Source organism: Anabrus simplex, chromosome 3 (genome assembly GCF_040414725.1).
Source record: "Anabrus simplex isolate iqAnaSimp1 chromosome 3, ASM4041472v1, whole genome shotgun sequence".
Taxonomy (NCBI): domain Eukaryota; kingdom Metazoa; phylum Arthropoda; class Insecta; order Orthoptera; family Tettigoniidae; genus Anabrus; species Anabrus simplex.
In genome coordinates this window covers 50,826,344-50,848,934 of record NC_090267.1, presented here as the reverse complement: position 1 = coordinate 50,848,934, position 22,591 = coordinate 50,826,344, and the positions used below count along the sequence as shown (strand labels likewise).

General features: G+C 40.8%; 1 protein-coding gene across 1 annotated transcript in view; it reads left to right on the top strand.

Moving 5' to 3' along the window:
* The window catches only part of Mcm2 (DNA replication licensing factor Mcm2), a 78,433-nt gene extending 56,253 nt beyond the window's left edge, over positions 1 to 22,180 (top strand). The window contains exons 8-13 of the mRNA XM_068226792.1: positions 7,487 to 7,737; positions 11,360 to 11,524; positions 15,958 to 16,275; positions 17,613 to 17,795; positions 19,866 to 20,024; positions 22,052 to 22,180. Coding sequence (XP_068082893.1) covers positions 7,487 to 7,737; positions 11,360 to 11,524; positions 15,958 to 16,275; positions 17,613 to 17,795; positions 19,866 to 20,024; positions 22,052 to 22,180 — 1,205 coding nt within the window. The remainder of the gene's footprint in view (positions 1 to 7,486; positions 7,738 to 11,359; positions 11,525 to 15,957; positions 16,276 to 17,612; positions 17,796 to 19,865; positions 20,025 to 22,051) is intronic.
* The last annotated feature ends 411 nt before the right edge of the window (positions 22,181 to 22,591 follow it).

Below are 22,591 nucleotides of genomic sequence, written 5' to 3'. Positions count from 1 at the left end.
GCCATTTCCTCTAGTTTCACAAATAACTGCCTAATTTCTAATTCATTGCGGCCAATAAGAACAATATCATCCGCGTTTGCAAGGACTTTATGTTGTCTCCCCAATATGATGCCAGCAGGTACAAGAGCTAATTTCCTGATAATCTTCTCCAGGTGCAATGTTGAATAGAAGAGGAGATAGTGCATCCCCATGTTTCAGACCAGTTTTATTCTGGAAGGAACTTGATTTTCTGCCCTTAAGCAAAACACAGCTAACATTACTACCATCCATACACAGTTTGCACATGTTAATTAATTGTACGGGAAAGCCAAACTCCATCATGATGTTCCACAGCCCTTCTCTGTGGATTGAATCATATGTCTTGAAGAAATCTATAAAAGGATAATGAACCAACTCCTTCTGTTCCTGCACCTTATCATTAATAGTCTTAATTGCAAATATGTTGTCTGTAGTGAATCTGTTACTACAAAAACCGTTCTGATCGTTCCCAATAACATTTTCAGCAAATGGTTTTAAACGCTGTAAGAGAATAAAAGACAGAATTTTGTAGGCCATGTTTACAAGAGATATACCACGATAATGTGGAAATTCTTCCTTATCCCCTTCTCTATGAATTGGGACAATAAGTGATTCCTGCTATTCTTTTGGAATAACTTCATCGTGCCATATCCTTGGAATGATCTTATATATGTATTTATGTAATATTTTTCCACCATATTTAGTAAGCTCAGCAGGAATGTTGTCACTACCTGAAGCTTTATTGTTTTTTAAACATATAATACTTCATAATACCTCTTGATATGATGGCTCTGGTATTTGTTCTTCTGATGGGGAACTAGATGGTTTACCAATACAGGTTTCTGGATCAGCACAATTCAGCAAGGAATCGAAGTATTGCTTACAGTAATTTAATACTTTGTCCTGATCAGCAATTACATTTCCAGACTTATCTCTCATAATACTCGATCTTTGTTGAAATCCTTTTTAATTGTGTTGACGGTTCCATACATCTTGCGGATGTTCCTGTTTCTGTAGTCATCTTGGATTGATTCTATTTGTTGTCTCAGGTAGACTTTTTTCTTTCTACGAATTAATTTACTACATTCTTTCTGTTTTTCTCCGTATAGTTCCTCAACATCTACATTCTTGTCAGATTGCAGCCACTTATTACACCATATTGCCACTTCATTAACTGCATCTTAACATGCCTCATCGAACCATTTCTTTTTCTTCCTAACACTTTTTGGTATCACTTCATTGCTACTGTTGTCATGATTTGTTTGGCGTTATTCCACATTCGTTCACAAACTTCGTCGTTTGTTTCAGCAATGTCTTCTATAGGATCTTCTCCCAGAATATCAAATCTGTTTGTAATTTCCATATTATACTTAATCTTTCATCCTCCTGTTTCAGTTTCTCAGTGTCAACTTTGCATCTTTCCTCAGTCTGTGACTTACCAGAAGTCTTCAATTTAACAGAAGGAATTATATTGTGATCAGGTCCTATCTCAGCTCCTCTGTAAGCTCTGATATCAGTTATGAAGCTTCTATGCCTGTTATCAATTAGTACACGATCTATCTGATTGGCAGTCTTCCGTCATACAAATACCATCTTGATTAATTAATTTCATTTGTTCCATATTGATATCTACCATATATCATAGATATATGTATGATATACACAAATACCATGTTTCGTTATGTATTTGTTTATGTGGGAAGGTGGCACTCCACACATTCATGTTTGTGGATGTAGCGAAATTGATTAGTCTAATGGTATTATCATTGCTTTCGTCATGCAGACTTTTTCTTCCTTTCCAACTTTTGCATTGACATTGCCCAAAATCATTTTGATATTTATTCCACAGTTCTAACAAATATTCATAAAAGGAGTCTTTAACGCGATCATCCTTGTCGTTTGTGGGGGCATGGCAATTCACTAGTGATATGTTAAACTGTTTAGAATGTACCCTCAAATAGCTTAGTCTTTCATTCACATGTTCAACGGACAGCACTGACGATACTAGTGAATTTTTGACACAAAATGCAGTACCAAATTCTTGCAGTCCAGTTTCTTTATCACTCTTATAAAGTGTATATTTCTCCATGTTCTGTATACTATTACCTAATAATCTAGTCTCTTGAATTGCAGCCATTCCCACTATACATCTCCAACTGTTGACTGAGGATTTTGAAGAATACAGGTTTATACAGGCTTCTTACATTCCATGTTCCTATTCGTAAAGCCGATTTCCATTGCAGGGTCGTCATATTTTGATATCCATTCTTATTTATCCGAGGCAAATATGCGATGTTCGTAACAAACTGTTTTTTTTTTAACCCTATGTGCAAACCCCAACCTGGAGGGACAAAGACATTTCTGTCAGGGTTGCCATACCTTGGCCAAGTAGTCCCAGTTTTAAGGCACCAGGTACTCCCCCTCACCCCTTTTATTAAAATAGAATTTGCTGGTTATAATGTATAGGAAGCGGTCCGTCAGCCAAATATTTCTTGTGTTTTAGCAGTTACACTTTCTCGACATGGGTGCACTCCCCAAGGTTCTTGGGATACCCATTCAGTTCTTTAATGGAGTGGTTTCCCGTTCCCTTCCCCATTCTATGCCGTTGGCCATCTAGTGGCTCTTCCGTCTTTAGGAGCAATTTCTCACTCCATGGGCAAGAGAGTGAGTGCCCTTCCTTACCCGCTCATCCACCCTCCTAGGAGGCCGTTGGCATTTGGTAGGACTGGTCTCCTTATTCTGGGAGATACTCGGTCCCTGCATTCGTTAGCCGCCTGTGTAATGTATATACAACCGTTGCCCCCTCTCTACCACGGTGAGGTGTATATCAGGATTTCACAGTCATTGAAACTGGAACCAAAAGGCATCTCCCAGTTTCTCTGGTTCTTTAGAGACGATATGTATATTATGTACGAGAACTTTTTTTTTTCTTTTTTTTTTTTTTTCCCACCTTCCGGAGGGTCATAAATGAAAGACAAGTGTACGTACCCAAATGAATTTATTACCAAATGTTAGGTACAAATGTGGTTACTTTTCAACATAATCACCATGAAGGTTGAGGTATTTGACCTACCTGTGGACAAGCTTTTCGATCCCCTGTGCACAGTATGTTGCCGCCAGTGAGTTCAGGTAGGCCCGAACGTTGGTTTGAAGATCTTCATCCTCCTGGAACCTCTGCCCTCCCAGCCACTTTTTCAGTCCCAGGAAGAGGTGGAAGTCACTCGACGCTAAATCGTAACTGTACGGTGGGTGGTCAAAAACATCCCACCGAAATTCCTCCTGCAGAAGTTGTTGTGTGACACGAGCACTGTGAGGGCGTGCGTTGTCATGAATGGAAGGATTCCAGACGTCAGCATGCCTCGTCATTTGTTCTGTATGGCCCTCCGCAGTCATCGTAAAGTCTGGCAATGAACAGCTGCATTGATCGTAGACCCCCGTTCCATGAACTCAACAAGCAACACACCTTTTTGGTCCCAAAAGACTGTAGCCATCATGTTCCTTTCGTTGAAGGTTTCTTCGGTTTGTTTGGTGAGTGAGTGTTCATCCATTGACGTGATTGTTTTGTTTCTAGGTGACGTATGAAACCCAAGTCTCATCGCCATTCACAATTTTCTTCAACAAAACGCCACCTTCAGCCTCATAACGGGTAAGAAACGCAAACGTTGGTGCCATCCGGCGACTTTTGTGGTCATCAGACAACATCTTCGGAACCCATCGTGCGCACAATTTCCTGTAGCGCAGGTGTTCTGTTAGGATCTTGTAAACAGATGACCTTGAAACTGCAGGAAAGTTCTCACACAACTCGCTTACGGTAAACCTTCGGTTCTTGCGAACCTCTTGGTCAATTTCGTGAACAATGTCATCTGTAGCGACAGACTTGCGTCCTTGCCCCCCGTTCATCGTGAACATCGGTCCAGCCTTCTTTGAACTTCCTGCACCATTCACGCACAACACCATCACTCATAACGTTTGGACCGTATACTCGTCTCATTCATCAATGAATGTCAGCTGCACCATTCCCTTCTGCTTGAAGGAAACGTATCACACTACGCACCTCACATTTGGCGGGAGCGTCAATAATAGCGGCCATGTTTCCGTGCCAATACCTCGGCTCACATTGGTGTGAGGAAGTTGGCTGTGACCACGGGTAGAGGGGAGAACTTGCGCAGTCGCCTTCCATGCGCGAATAGTTCCCATAGCTTGTGTGGTTCTTTACCTGTGCGATCAGAGGTTGAAAAAAAAGCCTTCGTATATGTATAACAGAATTAATTTTAATAAAAAATTTGAAGGCAATAATACGTTCCCTAGCAATAATTATACAGAAACCATCGTCTTCTTATGTCAATCGAGAACTCACTGAAGATAGGAGCTAGATATCGGAAATAAATTAGAATACTGTATTAGGGTAAAATCTCTAAAATTGCCTACGCAAATACGTATTACACTTCAAAGAAATGGACTTACCATATCATTCTTCATCTCTTTCTTCCAGAGTTGTCTGCAATGAACCCCTGTGGTCCTTCGGAAGTCACTGACGTAGAGATGCCCTCCTTCAGAGGAAAAGATAGTTCCTCTTCAGGAACATACAAAGCTTTGCTTTAAAATCAGAAAAATTCAAGATTTTTGCTACTTCTACAGCTTTTAAATGGAGCATCTCATGGTAAACTGAAAAGCAATCATTTCTCAATTGATACACGTAAGTTAACCGGCCAAGTTGGCCGTGCTGTTAGGAGCGCGCAGCTGTGAGCTTGCATCCGGGAGATAGTTGGTTCAAATCCCACTGTCGGCAGCCCTGAAGATGGATTTCCGTGGTTTCCCATTTTCACCCCAGGCAAATGCTTGGGCTGTACCTTAATTTACGTAAGAAGCGACTTCCTTTTCAATTCCTGATGCTTCCCGGATTTTGGTCCCAGAAATGATAGTTTTTTTCTTGGTACACTGTAATTATTCTTCTTGCTTCCGCCCTTAACACACGCATGATGGTGCGATGGTGCTACAGAACATTCACCAGATGCAGCACGATGTCGTTATTTTCAGCAAATTCTATTACAGAATATTTAAATTGTGCATTGTAACTACTGTTTTCTTTCCCATCACGTCACTAAGAAACGCTTCACAAACAATTCACACATAAGAACAGTGTTGAAAGCGATTACTGTATGCATGTGAGTCACAAGGGTGAGTTATGGCTATTATGCCCGGTTTCTGGAACGTGAGATATCGAACCTATAGCGGTATCGAATGGTTAACTTGTGTTTTGGCGTTGCACGAACGTAAGATACATCTATCGGTTCGACAAATCGCTTGCTAACTTAGAGGGCCCTGAGCAGGAGATATCTATTTGTTAACTTGCTGGGCGCGTGCGCAGTACTTCAGTATCAGCAGCTAACATTGCGTTTGTTAAAATTTTCTATGGCTTTCTCATCTTCTTCCGTCGGCCTAATGTTCTAATGAACTATACAGTAGTGAAAATGAATTCAAAGACAGACTGAGGCTAAACAAATATACTATCGGAGGTATGGTAGAGGTTACAGGCGACAATTTGCGTCCTGTAACAAATAATTATCCATTGTCCCCTGTTGATCAATTATTAATTACGATAACCTTTAAGATTCAGTACTACTGCGTCTTGTCATATTTGTATCTGTGACTGCATTCGTGTCCATAAAAGCACTAGTACCAGTAACTGACTATAACAGATAATTACACAATTATCGTAGTAGGCCTACTGCTGGCCTTCTTGCATTGGCAGTGAGCATATACTTTTATCGTGGGATTGTTTTTAATTAACGATATTACATTACAAGGAACTAACAGGTTATATAATTATGTTAATTACGCGATGTATGTCGTTATACTGTGATCAAATAATGTTCATATTTTGTAATAACAGGGAAGAGATACGGTATACTTATAAGGCTCAGTGCAAATTGGATTACGCGTGACATGTGCCATTCGTGAGCATATTTCATTCGAAATCCTCAAACAATATAAAATTCTTCTGACAGTCCTTAAACACCACGAAACTGACACCCACTTCTGCAAGAACTAGTCGAATATCCATTTCTTCCTGCATGGCAAAGAGGGGATAATAGGAGCTGCACAGAAAGCTCAAATGCGATGCATTACTTGTGCGCATGCGCCTGACAATCTAGGGAACACACCTAATGCACAAAAACAAAGCAGTACGAGGGGTGGCATCTAGTGTGTATTTATGAAACTTGATCAACGAGCCAATAGTTGACAGTTCGATAAGTTAGCTGCTGTTCCGCTGTGCAACGCAGCGAAGATTTATCGAGTCGACAGCTATAACAAAGCAATAGTTATCGGAAAGATATCTCATCATTCCAGAAACCGGGCATTAGTCACAGGTTTGTTCTGGTCCTAGGTGTTGGAATGTTGATTAATCAGTCACTTTCTCCTCTTCTAGCATGGGAAACATGAATTGGAATTTCGGAACTAGTTCCTGATTTCTGTACATCGGCATGAATTATGAAGGCGAGATAATTCCTTGTTTTGCAACTAATGGAAACCGTAGATAAAATTGCAATTTTTCCCCCAAATTTTCGTTCTAAAAGTCAGATAGGGAAAATTACAGTATGTTTCTCGTATCATTGTTACCGTATTTTGGATGTGGAACTGTTGTCGGAGGTTCCACGCCCAGGATAATCTTTTGTGTCTATGTCCACTTTCCCTTCTATCTTGCCTTCGATGATCAGTTGTATCAGGCTGTATTTGTTATTCTGAAAGACGTAACCAAATTAGGTTGATTTCCTCTGTTTTATTCGGATGAAGATCTCACATGATTTCCCAGCGTGGCGGAGTACCCTCTCGTTGTAAACGTCATCTGCCCATGGAATCTTCAACATTCTGTTGTACATTAACGTTTCAAAGGCTTGTAGTTAATTCATTGACGATGCCTTTAGTTTCCATCCCTCAACACTGTGAAGCAGCACCAGTGACACACAACCCTTCTCACCATCCGCTATGGTAGGGGGTTGAAAGTAACTCCTGTGGGACAAAATTCTGGCACCTCGGGGTCTCCGAAAACGGTCTAGAGTAGTTCAGTCTGGCTCCATGGCTAAATGGTTAGCGTGCTGGCCTTTGGTCACAGGGGTCCCAGGTTCAATTCCTGGCAGGGTCGGGAATTTTAACCGTCATTGGTTAATTTCGCTGTAACAGGAACTGGGTGTATGTGTCGTCTTCATCATAATTTCATTCTCATCGTGACGCCCGGATCGGCTACTACGGGCGAGCCGAACATGTCTTCGGACACTCCCGGCACTAAAAGCCATACGCTATTTCATTTCAGTGGGACATAAAAACACTAACAGTATTAATTGATTTGTACTTGTTAATTCTATTCCATTACTTATACAGTAGATTATAATATAAAGAATTATGTCCTCTGGTGTTCACTGAACAGTCGTTCATGAACTGTTTTGAGCATTCCAATTTCTCATTACAGGTCAGAAGCATAAGCTGAGAGGTGATATAAATGTCCTGATTTGTGGAGACCCTGGTACGGCCAAGTCTCAGTTCTTGAAGTATGTGGAAAAAATTGCTCCGAGGGCTGTGTTCACCACAGGCCAGGGTGCTTCAGCTGTAGGTTTGACAGCATATGTGAAGCGCAGTCCACAAACTCATGAGTGGACCCTTGAGGCTGGAGCTCTCGTCCTTGCAGACCAGGGGGTGTGTCTCATTGACGAATTCGACAAGGTATTTAGAAATGGCTTTGTTTCTGTAATGAATTGTTTGGTTTTTGTGTATATTTTTTCTTCTATCCCACCATCTTAGCATATCTGTTGCCTGTGGCCAGCAGTTTTACTCTCAGCTCTAAATTGATGTCGTACCTTATGTGTTGCTTCAACTGAAAATTTATTATTGGACATGATTGAATTTACATATACAGTATGTACAGTCAAACTTGATTAATTTGAACGTTTTTAATTCACGTGATTAATTCAAACATTTTGCATGGTTCTTTGACATTCCTGTACAATGCAGTGCTAGTATATTTTAATCTAATGGTGGGGTTAGGATGAAATGTGGGTTAGTCAACCTTGTTTCAAGTCCCACCCCTTCCTTCTTTTGTCCCAGCCCAGGCACGTTTCTTCATTGTGTGCAGTATCATCCAAGGGAAAAGTAACAGTGTGGTCACTAATTAGATCTATTGTGCTTCCCTCATAGGGAGAGGATGAAACCCAGAGTCAGCACATGATTATTCCTTTTGATTAACTCCAAGGGATCTGTTCAAGGCTTAACATCCCCAGGTGACAGATGAATTCCCATTAACAGTGCCATATGCCCTCACTCCATATGAGTACTGGGAAGAGGTTCGGAATTGATCCCAGGATTTAGGCATGCAATCTACTGATTAGAAATTGTATGCCACTGTATCTTCATCCTGCTGGCCAACATTCAGATGGTGAAAATTCTAACTGGTCACAGATGAATTTTACTGTAGTAGATTTTCTCTTAAAAATATACATTTACAAAAGGTTGAACTTCAAATGTGGCAATTATTTAATTACATCTGATACAAAAGTGATGCATATTACCTGGTTTTACTGTCCTTCAAAGTAGTCACCAGCCTTGTGTACAACCCATTGCCATCGATGTGGAAGTCGTAGGATACCTTTAGCAGCACCTGTTGTGTTGATATTTCGAATGGAGCGGTTTGCTGCCTGACGAATCTCTGGAACAGTTCTGAAGCAAATACAGTGAAACCTCGATTCTCAGTTTTTCGAGGGACCATGAAAATAAAACGTACAATACGGGAAAACGGAAAATCCGGGAATGAATGAAAACCATCAACAATTTGGCTAAACATCACAAAAATGAAATATGTATAATTATAATCTTACAAAACTCCTAAACCAAACCAAATTACAGCCCCAGTGGGACTTTGCCTGCCAAGCGACCGCTGCTCAGCCCGAAGGACTCCAGATTACGAGGTGCGCATGATCAGTGCGACGAATCCTCTTGGCCGATATTGCGGGCTCTGTAGATCGGGGTCGCCATCTCACCATTAGATAGCTCCACAATTAAAGGTAATCACGTAGGCTGAGTGGACCTGGAACCAGACTTATATCCAGGTAAAATTGTCTGACCTGGTCGCAATCGAACCCGGGCCTCTGGATGAGAGGCGGGCATGTTAGACCACGAAACCGCATTAATTACCGGTACGCGAGTTCAAAATCTCGATACTTTATATTCAGTTTTACAGGGGAATCTTCGTCAGTTTCCCATGAAAACTTCTTTCAGTTCAGCGACTTTGATTAGGCTAGCCAAACTCTTCGAAAAATCTAATAACGCCAAGCCAAACGACAATCGACCACAAGTAGTTTTTAATTCTCTCATCTAATAAAATAAAGCACATTAGATACGAAAGCACCCAAAATGAATCCGAAATCCGTTCATTTCTTAATCTTTCATTGTAATTTGGTCTCCGGTATACTGTTCGTAGTCAGTTTCTGGAAATCTCGTACCGCGCAAATTAGGCTTACGTCGACTTTTAAAGGTTATGTTGAACTCGAAAACATGGTTTCGAATGTAAGTATCGATTCTTAAAAGTTCTCGAATGCATTATATTCAATTCTGCACGTCACAAAACCAATCAAATTGGAAAGATAAAAGAAATATCAAAACTTCAGAAATTACGGTTATTCGTGACCTTGAGGTCATCTGGAAAGCGCGCTCGCTGCACATGTCAGTACGAGTTTGAAATTATACCAACCATTTAAAATGTAACGTGCGCAAATAAAACGACTGCGGGTTTTGGTATTTTAACACGAAAACGTAAAATTTCCAGTCTTACATTAGGACCTAAACAGTAATAGGCAATTCCAAGACCTCCCATGGTTTTCTTTTTTAAAAATTACATTTAGGTGCAACATGTGTTTTGGTCTCGCTAACATAATCATGTACGATAATATCAAAAATACTGAATTTGTGTTAAGAAGCAGTTTCGATTCCTGCCTGAAAGCCCAGTTACTCTGCAAGTGCCCTGAGCAAAGTGCCAAAAGCCTCTTCGGCAGTACGATCGAAAAAAGTAAAAATATAAACATCTAACCCTGGACATAATATGGACGTTTTATAAGTGTGAGCATTTGACGAAACTCGTTCCGTCTTCAAACAGAGCTGTCGAAATGCGCCGTGTCTCCTCGCAATTGTTGTCGCCACTCTCTGCTTTATGATTTTCCGAGATTCTCTAAACAATACCACCCGAATGCGATGCTAAGATGGTCCCTTATGCAAGTTCCCCGCTGATCGCTTTTCCAGTACCGGTACAGTACTTGCTTTAATTATCGCAGTGACGGGGCATTAACGCCAAGATCCATAAATATGCCATAGCCGTCCTTTTGTGAGATACAGTTTATTCAAAAACGACTGATCGAGGATTTAGCGTTGATGGGACTGGAATTTCTGGACGGTTGATCCGGGAAATCGTTTCTTCGAGGAACGGATAATGCGGGACTTTTACAACGTGATTTAATTACGATGCTCGCGGGACCACGTAATTTGAACGCATATTCCGGGAAAACGTATTTTCCGGGAACGGATAATCGAGGTTCCACTGTACAATATTGAATGTGCTACGTGTCTTACAACACAACACGACAGTGTCATCAAGGTTTTCAAGAGGCTTGCTGGAAATCTGCATTGCCCTACAGAACAGTGGCACGGTGCCTAAAAGCCTACAACAATTTTTCTCATGTCCAGGTATTCCTTAGAATGTGTAGTACAGACGTATGCGCTAATCTGGTGTCTCAAGACAGGTCTCCCTACACTCCTCAGCATAGTGTTTTTATTTAACAGTCAGCAAGATCTATTAGACGAGAGGACTTTGTACCTCAATGTGTTTTTTAACTCACTAATCATGATCACTGTCACTTCACATCATTACGATTTTTAATTTGTTTGTATATTATGTAATCATTGTTTTACTACTGAAGATGGCCTTGAGATTAGGCTGAAACATGTATAGACTTTGCTTCATCTAACAGATGACTTGACTTGTATTGATAGGAGGATTTTATAAATATTTTCTTTTGTAAAGTGAAATTAAAAAGCTATCAGCTTGCATTTGGGAGATAGTGGGTTTGAACCCCACTGTCAACAGCCATGGAGATGGTTTTATGTGGTTTCCCATTTTCACACTGTACGTTAAGGCCTCGGTCGCTTCCTTCTCACTCCTATTCCTTTCCTATCTCCCTGTCACCATGAGACCTACCTGTGTCAGTGTGATATAAAGGAAATTGTAACAAAATATACCATTAAAATCTGAATGTCTCTCCTGCCTCTGTAATTAATGAGATTGTAATGACTGTTTCTCTAGATGAACGACCAGGACAGGACGTCAATTCATGAAGCTATGGAGCAGCAGTCCATCTCTATTTCAAAGGCTGGTATTGTTACTTCCTTGCAAGCACGTTGTTCTGTGATTGCTGCAGCAAATCCTATAGGCGGCCGCTATGATGCCAGCATGACGTTCATAGATAACGTAAGTACATTTCATATTGAGTATTGAGCTTGTATAACAGTATTGGCAAAGCAATCGAAAGGGTTTATATTGGGAATTGGTTTGCATTTAGAAGCCAGAGTTAATTCTAGGGCCTAGTGTTTCAGAAGTAAAGCAAGGCAGTACTTGGAATGTTGTTAATTTTATGTTTAGATCACATATGTATTAGAAAGGAAAATTTACAAGTACGGTGAAACTTCATTAATTCGAAGTCGTTGGGACTAAAAAATCGGACTTTGAATGTGATTTCGAATTGACCACCAATTCATAATTCAGAAGTGCCAACCCTTGCCATGTTACAAAATATTCTAAGGCCCGTTACTGCATGCGATCAACCTGATACACAGTTTAAACCTTTCAAATGCCATGGAAAAAAAGATTATTTCACCGGGCGAGAAAAAAAGATTATTTCACCGGGCGAGTTGGCCGCGCGCGTAGAGGCACGCGGCTGTGAGCTTGCATCCGGGAGATAGTAGGTTCGAATCCCACTATCGGCAGCCCTGAAGATGGTTTTCCGTGGTTTCCCATTTTCACACCAGGCAAATGCTGGGGCTGTACCTTAATTAAGGCCATGGCCGCTTCCTTCCAACTCCTAGGCCTTTCCTATCTCATCGTCGCCATAAGACCTATCTGTGTCGGTGCGATGTAAAGCCCCTAGCAAAAAAAAGTTATTTCCAAAATGCATCCAAGATGGTGCATTTAGAGTATGCAGATAATGCACTTGGATAACTCACTGACAACATAACCTCTCGCAATGAAAGAAAGAAAAGCACAATTCAAAGACGAGGAGAAATCTATATTGGCTCCCATGTGCAAGTGCTTTATTCATTGGATTACAGTACTGTATGCGTTTTATATGCCCTGTACTTGCACAGAAAGTACCTGATGCCCTTAAAACATCGTGGCTAATCAAAATTTCCTATGATGAGGAGAGAAAGTCTCTTGCTTCCTTCTGCATTACAACACAATACAGGCACTCCATCCTTGTACGATTTCCCGCCATGACACTTCTCTTGTGCTTCAGAAATATAAACACTTGCCGCATCACAAAGTATTCTAAGACCCATTAATGCTTGCAATCACCTTGATTCACAGTTTAAATCTTTCAAATGTTATGGAAAAAATCTATTTCCAAAATGTATCCAACAAGGTGCATTTACAATGTTCAAATAATGCACTTGGATAAATCACTGACAAACATAACCTCACGCAACGAAGGAAAAAAATCACATGATTCAAAGATGAGGATAAATTTTCCTGGTTCCTTTGTGCAAATGCATTATTTTTTTTGATTAGTCTACCGTTTGCATTTTTAGATACCTTGTACTTACACAGAAAGTGCCTGCTGCCCTTAAAATATTGTGGCTTCTCGAACTTTCCTATGAAGAGGGGAGGAAATTTCTCGCTTCCGTGTGCATTGCAACACAGTATAATGACCCCAACCTTGTACGATTTCCCGGCTGGCACTTTTAAAACCATAAGACCGTCTGGGCTCAGCATTAAAAGAAAGTAATGCAGTTTCGTCGGTAATGACAATATTGTTCGGTGCCTACGAATTGATTATATGAGCCACGCTTTTTGGTCAACTGTCGGCATTACCAGTGTTTGCCGATTCTGTTTCCACACGCTGCCTGCTGCATGATATTACGCCATTCCTTAAAGCGCTGAATACAAAAGAATTCCGATTTCACTCGAACTTAGCAGTTATGAAGCACACTGTAGACACACTGAAGTGTGTGAAAGTGCAGAGAGCTACCCCTGCACACTCCGGAAGATGTGTTCTATCATGACGCGGATATATTTTGAATTTAAATTATTATGTAACATACTATTGTTTTAAAATGTAATAAAGGCAGTTTCGAATTAAAAGTCTGAATTTCGGTAATGGGGCCGACATTGTACTTCGAACTACGAATTAATCACTTGCTGCACCATTACCTTTGCAAAAACATGTATCATATGTGATAGGCGCATCAAACTGTCGTACAGTTATGGAAAAAGTACATGCCAATTATGAGCTTTCAGTAGGGTATGAAATGAACGCTAAAAGCGATGGCATACTGAGAGAAAATGTGTGTGCATTTGTGAAGCAGAAGTAGTAGTCCATCTAGTAGGCTTTCTGGAAACCTACTCGCTAAAGTCCCCATGGTGTCATTGGTTAAGTGCGGTGCTGTTAATACAGCTGCGTTTTGTAGGTGGGTTCAAATTCTACTTGAGCCTGTAAAATTTATTCGCATTTTGTACTTTGAAAATCATCCACAGAGCCAGTGTATCCGAATGCCCTTACGTCGTGGGTTATTTATTTAATTAATTATTTTTATATTTTTTTGTCAATATTCTAGGCCATTAGGGCTGCTTATGTGGATGTTTTATAAACAGGGCTGGACGAGGATAGAATGGTTGAGCGTTGGAATCTGCTTGACTGAGCAACAGCCTGTTAACGCAGTAAGTGTTCGAATAGATGGCCTTCTGCAGTAACGCACGTTTCAGCACGCCGTTAAACTGCCATTCAGTCTCTTTGTAGCATTGTAGGTGTTAAGGATTCTCAGGCTTTCAGGATTTTCCGGTTGCTGAACGTACACTACATCCTTCAAATAGCCCCATAGGAAGAAGTCCAGTGGCGTCAAATCGGGCGATCTAGCAGGCCAGGCGACGTCAATTATTGCGCAGACTACCGGCCTATGTCATGCCATGAAGCTCTTTGAACGCATTATAGATCAGCGCGTACGGGTTATTGTCAACATCGGATTTGTGAAAGGATGTGGAACGATTGATTCCATTCATGCAATTTGGTTGCTTATGGAAAGACTCTGGGAAAAGAACAGGCCACTCCACATTGCCTTCTTGGATCTGGAAAAGGCCTTTGACCGTGTTCCTTATGAACTGATTTGGCATGCACTTTGATCACACGGCATCCGTGAGGGTCCATTGGATAAATTTGCTCTATCAAAGCTCTTCCAGCGCCGTCTGATGCCCTGCTGCAATTTCAGCGCCATTCCCCATTCGGATTGTGTCCACTGGGGATCTGCCCTGTCACCGCTTCTCTTCCTTTTGTGTATAGACACAGTCACCTCTGATATCCAGTCATCACTCCCATAGTCACTCCTGTATGCTGATAATGTCCTACTGGCTGCTGAGGAGCGTCAACAGATTCAAGAGCAGGTTAAGAAGTGGAACAAAAAACTAAGAGCACATGGACTTCAACTGAATACCAAGAAAACTGAGTACATGGAGTGTGGTCTGCAGACAAATGGAACCATTCAGATGGATGGCCAAGATCTCAATAAAGTAGAACAGTTTAAGTACATTGGTTCTTTGGTAAACGCTGAGTTGTAACACTATTTCAGACGCACGAGTAAATGTGGCCTGGATGAAGTGGTAACAAACTACTGGTGTTCTCTGAGATCGTCGGATATCAATCCACCTGAAGTCCAAGGACTGATGTTCATCCAATCGCTCTGTAAGGCTCAGAATGCTGGACAGCAGCAGTCGAGCATGAGCAAGCACTTCATGTCATGGAGATGCGGTTCGCTGGTCACTTTGACTGACCCAGCTAGATCATGTCACCAACCTAGAAATCTGGAAAATCATGGGAGTTGCCCTGATAGTAAACAAGATGCGTGAGACCCGACTTCGGTGGTATGGCCATGTAATGCGTAGAGAAGGATCTTCTATTGTACAGATGGCACTTCACATCATACCATCTGAAAATAGGCCGTGTTGTCGGCCCAAGAAACGCTGGCTTGATCACCTTCAAAAAGACATGAGCTACGTTCATCTATGATGCCCTTTTTATTACCAAGTGGAGATTGGTTTGCAAAACAGGGGAACCTGATTCATTGCGGGACAAATGTTAAGAAGATGATTTGGTTGTTGGTGTCAAAAGTTGTGACGCCGCACATTTTGGTCTGGACTGCAAGCTGGCCAGTCTACTGTTCATATCCTGATGTTGCGTAGATATTCCTTCAGGCAGTGAGCAGCCTGGGGACATGCATTATTGTTTCAGGATGAAATTTTCACCGACTAAGGCAGTATAGGGGATTACATGCTCTGCTAACCCCTCTACGATGTAACAGTGTGTATTCAAAGCATCTCCATCGATGAAAAGAATTTCCATCTGGGCCCATACCATGATGGAGCCACCCCCAAATTATGACCTCTCGGAGATGTTACAAGGTGAATATCGCTCCCCACGCCTTCTCCACAATCTCTCTCTACCATACGGTGAACTGGAGGCATAATCGTGACTCATCTGTTAACACATTAGAAACTGCTTTAATGCAAAAATTAACATAATTAATGGAACAATTTCCTCTAATAATTGGTGTTTCACAATTGAGTTCATTTTTACAAAGTGATCTATGCCAGTGTATTTTTAACTTGAGTTTTACCTTGGCCTCTTTGCTTCTTTCTAGGTGAATCTATCAGAACCCATTTTGTCACGTTTTGATATCCTGTGTGTTGTTCGTGATGAAGTGGACCCTGTTCAGGACCAGCATTTAGCCAACTTTGTTGTCGCGTCACACATCCGTCATCACCCCAAATCGAAGGTTGATAATGAAGAAGAAGTTGTACACCCTGTGGATCCTATGTTGGCTGACATAGAGCCGATACCACAGGAGCTTCTTAAGAAGTACATCGTGTATGCCCGTGAAAATATCCACCCCAAACTCCAGAACATGGACCAGCAGAAGGTTGCTAACATGTATGGCCAGCTGCGTAAGGAGTCCCTGGTAAGTAGTTGAGGATATCAAGTACAGATCCCGCAGCTAGCTGTGCACTTGCCCACTCCACTCCTCCGCCATATTACTTGAGCTTAAAACATTTCTGTAGAAATGTATGTTTGAAGACAGTATTTGCATTGCAAGGCTCCTGGTGTTGTGTCTGCTGAGTAAATTGTACTACTAGCTTTAGGCAAGACTGCTAGTTTTGATACTTTAATTATATTTGCATACACCACTTCAAATATTTTTTAAATATAAAAAACATGTAAATTGAAATCAGCAAATAATATGTGTAGTTCACAGAAAGCAAGCATTTTCTTGCTGTCCTGTTCAGAAAAAATGTAAGAAATCATCATCATTTTCCCGCTCCAGTTTCCCAGGTGTGGTGTACAAGTGCTTGCCACTTCTACCTGTCAAATTATAGTTTCTATTCCTCTGTGTCCTCCCACTTGACATTCTTGCTGATTTCCAATTTCACTTTGCTTATCCATCAATTCCATGGCCTTCCTATTAGCCTCTCCCCTTCACCTCTCTGTCAAAGTAATTTACTCGTTCATGTCCTTCCTCATAATATGTCCATACCATTGTAGCCTGCATCTTCATAAAAGCTCGGTAACAGGTATTTTGATGCCAGCTTCCTTGCTCTTTGTTTCTAATCTTGTCTTTCCCGGTCCTTTGGTTCATTCTTCTGATGAATTTCATTTCTGTTGACTGGATTTTATTATTATCCTTGTTATGTAGGGTGCATGTTTCGAGTCCATAGGTGAGAATTGGAATGAAGTAGGTATGAAACATGGTCAGTTTTGGTTTCTGGGATATTCCTAGAGTAGATTTCTCGCTTGAAAATATGTGAATTAAATGTTTTGTCCAGAAAGAGATAATTGAAATTGCCCTGAGATTGTTGAAGTGCGTCAGCGCAGCACACAGTATTTCCATTATTAATCTGTGTTGATTTTATTGAAAGATTGAACAGTGTGGTGACGGCAGTTGTTTAAATGCTCGAGACAAGGTAATCGGTCCCTGAGTTGAGTGTGCTATTAATATAAATTCAGGCGGGCTAAAATGAGATGAGGTAAGATTGTTGAAATAGCATTGTGTCCAACGAATTTAAGATGTAATAATATGAAATGAGTAAATGCCGTATAGGGGTTTGAGGCATGCCTATGTCCAAGAGCTTCTACAGTTAGTGTCAGTGTTTTCTAACAGACACCTTTTCCCTGCTTCACTCATCCCTTCTTCTCCTGTGGATACTTTGCTGCAGTCAAGTTCACTGCTAGCTGCTGGTATCTGTAATAATAAAAACTTCTTCCTTTTGACTTCTGTTAATATTTTTTCCTTCTCACCAGACAACAGGCAGTCTTCCCATCACAGTTCGTCACATCGAGAGCGTCATCCGAATGGCAGAAGCAAATGCTCGAATGCATTTAAGGGAATATGTTCAAGAAGATGATGTTAACATGGCGATCCGGATGATGTTGGAATGCTTTGTGGAGACTCAAAAGTACAGTGTCATGAAGACAATAAGAAATGTAAGTATTTGCTTTGAGAATTATTCCGAGAACATGTCTTGTACATTTTCAAAGATATTAATGGCAGGTCTTTAATAAGTTATGCAGGCTTATTTGTCTAAAATTAAGGCCATGGCCGCTTCCTTCCAACTCCTAGGCCTTTCCTATCCCATCGTCGGCATAAGACCTATCTGTGTCGGTGCGACGTAAAGCAACTAGCAAAAAATATTTGTCTAAAATAGAATAATGTATGGTCTTGTTTATAAGACATGATAGTACATTTCTTGGTCATAAGTAGGCTGAAGGTATTAAAAGTCCTGTTTTAAGCAGCTTAAATAGGCACTAAAAATATCTACATACATCTTCATGATAAATGTTATACCTTTCAGAGTTCAGTTTAAGATTTTGTGTGAATTTACTAAATGCCTTTTACAATCCTCTTATTTGTAACTAGCGGTGTGGACTCATTGAGTTCTCTAACTCTTATCTTTAAATCATTAGAGACATTCTAACTATCATCGTCTTGGTCTCCCTCTACTTATTAATTTAATTATTAGATACAGCCAATGGAGGGCCATTTTACCCTCCATGACTGATTCCATTATTCATTCCTAACTTATCGTTTATCTCCTCATTCGCGAGTTGGCCGTGCTGTTAGAGGCGTGCAGCTGGGAGCTTGCATCGAGGAGATAGTGGGTTCGAATCCCAGTGTTGGCAGCCCTGAAGATGGTTTTCCGTGGTTTCCCATTTTCACACCAGGCAAATGCTGGAGCTGTACCTTAATTAAGGCCACGGCCGCTTCCTTCCCACTCCTACCCCTTTCTTATCCCATCATTGCCACAAGACCTGTCTGTCGGTGCGACGTAAAGCCAGTAGCAAAACAAAATGTCATTCTGGGGACCTTCCTGCCAATGCTCACGCCTGTTTTTAGCAGCAATTTATTTTATTTTAAAATTCTCTCCTAAAATTAGGGTGCATGCATTATTCATGTATATGTGGTATATTTGTACGAATGTCGGTAACATGATCGGTGCAGTAGCTTAGCTACATACTATCCACGTTGTTGAGTGAAGTTTCCTAGTCGCTGTAAAGTGGTGGAATTTTCACCTGGAAATTCCTGTGATGTCAGGGAGACCATTAAACCTTTAACATCTGGCTAGAACCCAAAAGCACCGAGCTCGATAGCTGCAGTCGCTTAAGTGTGGCCAGTATCCAGTATTCGGGAGATAGTGAGTTCGAACCCCACTGTCGGCAGCCCTGAAGATGGTTTTCCGTGGTTTCCCATTTTCATACCAGGCAAATGCTGGGGCTGTACCTTAGTTAAGGCCACGGCCCCTTTCTTCCTATTCCTAGGCCTTTCCTATCCCATCGTCGCCATAAGACCTATCTCTGTTGATGCGATGTAAAATAAAATAAAAATAGAGAAATATGCAGCAACTAGGATTGCAAATGCCCGCACTCTTATTCCAGGTGAGATTACTGAGAGACAGGAAAAGCGCACGCGTTGTCAGTCCAATTGCAAGGGAAACAAATCGTTTGTGAAGTGCCTTTCCTGCAAAAATATTTGCAGCATACTGTACATCATTGACATTTGCCAGTTAAGTTACGTAATGTTCTAAGAACCCAAAAGCAACCATTGTGACTCCAAGGTTAAAAGTTACTTTTATATTTTCATGGAGCAGGCTGAGTGGCTGAGATGGTTGAGGCGTTGGCCTTCTGACCCCAACTTGGCAGGTTCAATCTTGGCTCAGTCTGGTGGTATTAGAAGGTGTTCAAATACGTCAGCCTCGTGCCAGTAGATTTACTGGCAGATAAAGGAACTCCTGCGGGAGAAAATTCTGGCATCTCGACGTCTCCGAAAACTGTCAAAAAGTAGTTAGTGGGATGTAAAAACAAGGACAAATTACTTTAATGGATTTTGAACTTTAAATGAGCGATGCATTGGTTACTGTAAGATGCCTAACTCAGGGTCAGAACTTGATGAAACAAGTTCCCGATTTGAGGGGTAAGCAGGTTGATGCATTTGAAGTTGTATTCAATTAATAAATTTAACTATATTTTCTAATATCTCTGTGTATATGTGTATTACAGTCATTCCAGAAGTACCTGAACTACCGGAAGGATAACAGTGAACTTCTATACTACATCCTACGGCAGATGACACTCGACCAGCTGACATACATGAGATGTCTGCATGGCGCTGATGCTATTAGTGTTGTAGAGATCAGCGAGCGTGACTTCATGGACAAGGTAACTGCATTCTCTAGTAGTAGACTATTTCTTTCCTTTTTTTTTTAAATCCCATTGTGAGGTCCGTGACACAACAAGCTATTCTCCATTGCATTCTGTGTTTTACCATCATCAGCAAACAGTCCAAGCAAGGTCTTTGGTTTCTGCAGTCAGTCTGGGCCGTCCTGTTCTCCTGCCCGCCGTACTTGCTGTATCTCTTCTCTGAACATGGCCTCACCAACACCATCCTTGATCCTAGACTTTGTTCACAAAGCTGATTGGATCTTGTCATGGACATCTTCATTACAGCATCCATCAGCAAGTGTGATGTCCAGTATCCTCAGCATCATCATCTGAGCAGCATTAAGCATCTGTTCCTCGCTGCTCTGATGGGCCCAGTATTCTGCACCATACATCGTGTGTGTGACATTTTGTCCTCAGTTATGGACAGTACGCTCTCCCCAGAATAATTTAACACCTCGTTTCCAGTTTCTTGTCTTTAGTGAGGATACTGGGGAAGGAGATGATGTGGAGTAAGAATGAATGGTACATAACCAGCAGCAAGACTGGTTTTAGAATTTGTCACCTTAGTCTAAAAATTTGTGATCCATATTTTCATTAATTTTAATTTATTTCAAGTAGAAGCAGGGAGGAAGTAAGAAATATGGAAGAAGAAAAAGACTTTAATGGGCAGAAGTGGAGCTAGCACTGGACAAGGTGAAAGGAGGGAAAGCCCCAGGGTTAGATGAAGTGAGTATTGAGATGGTGAAGGTAGCAGGAGAAGTAGGGAAACATTGGCTTTATCGTGTGTTGAAAGTAGTATGGAAGGAAAGGAAGACCCCTGAAGATTGAAAGAAGGGGGTAATCATACCCATTTTCAAGAAGGGGAATAGAAAAGAACTATAGGGGAGTCACATTGATATGCCATTGTGTAAAGGTGTTTGAGAAGATTCTGGAGAATAGAATCAGAAAGAGGGTGGAAGAAAAGGATGACCCAATGCCAGGTTGAAACATGTCTATTTGTGTATGAAGTTCCGTCTTAATTGGGCGTAAAATATTGACTAGGAGGTTTAAAATAGTTTTGTACAATTTTGTAAGAAGTGACTGGGAACAGGCTGAGGATTTTTATTTCCATTAATTTCAGAATATTGTGTTCTAAATCTGTCCGATATAACTTGTTAGTCCCATTGAGAAAGGAGGAGATTGCCGCAGGCTTTCTATACATTAGATAAAATGTCTTTCTAAACTTAATGTCAGTTTTCAAAGCTCTTACTACCTGTACATTCTTATGATCCTTAATTTTGGAATACATTTCAATGAACGTACTGAACATGACTGCACTGACCAAGCGAGTTGGCCATGCGATTAGGGGCTTGCAGCTGCGGGCTTGCATTCTGGACATAGTGGTTTTGAACCCCACTGTCAGCAGGCCTGAAGATGGTTTTCCGTGGTTTCCCCATTTTCACACTAGGCAAATGCTGGGGCTGTGCCTTAGTTAAGGCAACAATCGCTTCCTTTCCACTCCTAGCCCTTTCCTACCCCATTGTCGCCATAAGATATGAACTTCATTAATGTTTCCGTATTGAACTGAGATCAACGATAAGATATCTATTAGGTTCAACCTTTTCAATACTAATTAGGTACGTGTTCATGTTACAAATACCTTTTATTCAACTTTGGGACCGGTCTGTTATGACACATGTTGTGAATAGTCAGTTACAGACTATGTCTTTGCTTATGTATTGTGATTAATTTTTATGGCTGATGATTACATTATATATGTCGAAACCTGTCCCAAAGTTGAATAAAAGGAATTTGTAACATAAACACGTACCTAATTCGTATTGAAAAGGTTGAACCTAATAGATATCTTATCGTTGATAAGATTATCAGTGTCGGTGTGACGTAAAGCAGATTGTTAAAAAAAAAATTGACTGCTCTGTCGTCGACCGAGCACAACTGTGGAAATGTGTCTTTGAAAATAATAAAGCTGTTAATATTGTGTTCCATTAGTAGTTGGTCATAATGATTTTTTTTTTCTTTTCCAGGCAAGGACAATTGATATTCAGAATGTCAAACCCTTCTATGAGAGCAAGATCTTCAAAGCAAACAGCTACGTCTATGATCCCAAGAAAAAAGTAATAAAGCTTGTTCTGACAGATGGTTTATCTCTATAATGAACTGGACACCATTTGCAATAGACAAACTGGACGAACATAAAAAGCAGTGAAATCCACTGGTTTTTGCTGAAATTTCAACCAAAGTCATTGATGTGACATATTAATTATATTTTATAGATAGATCTGAAACACACAGTGAAATGCCCATTTAATGTGCGCCCGGAGATCAAACATTTTTAAAACTTGCTCGATAAATGACTACTCAGACCTCAGTGTACAGTATGTTTAATCGGAGATACTATACATCGAGGTAAATAACATGGTGGTTTTACTTAATTACATTAGCAGTAATGTCGAATCAACTCAAAATTTCAATATGTCTGAGTATTTAAGCGATTTTATTAAGTGGTAATTTGTTTTTTAATCTAGTTGAAAAATGTTCTCACTCCCGGTGATTAGCTTAATTTA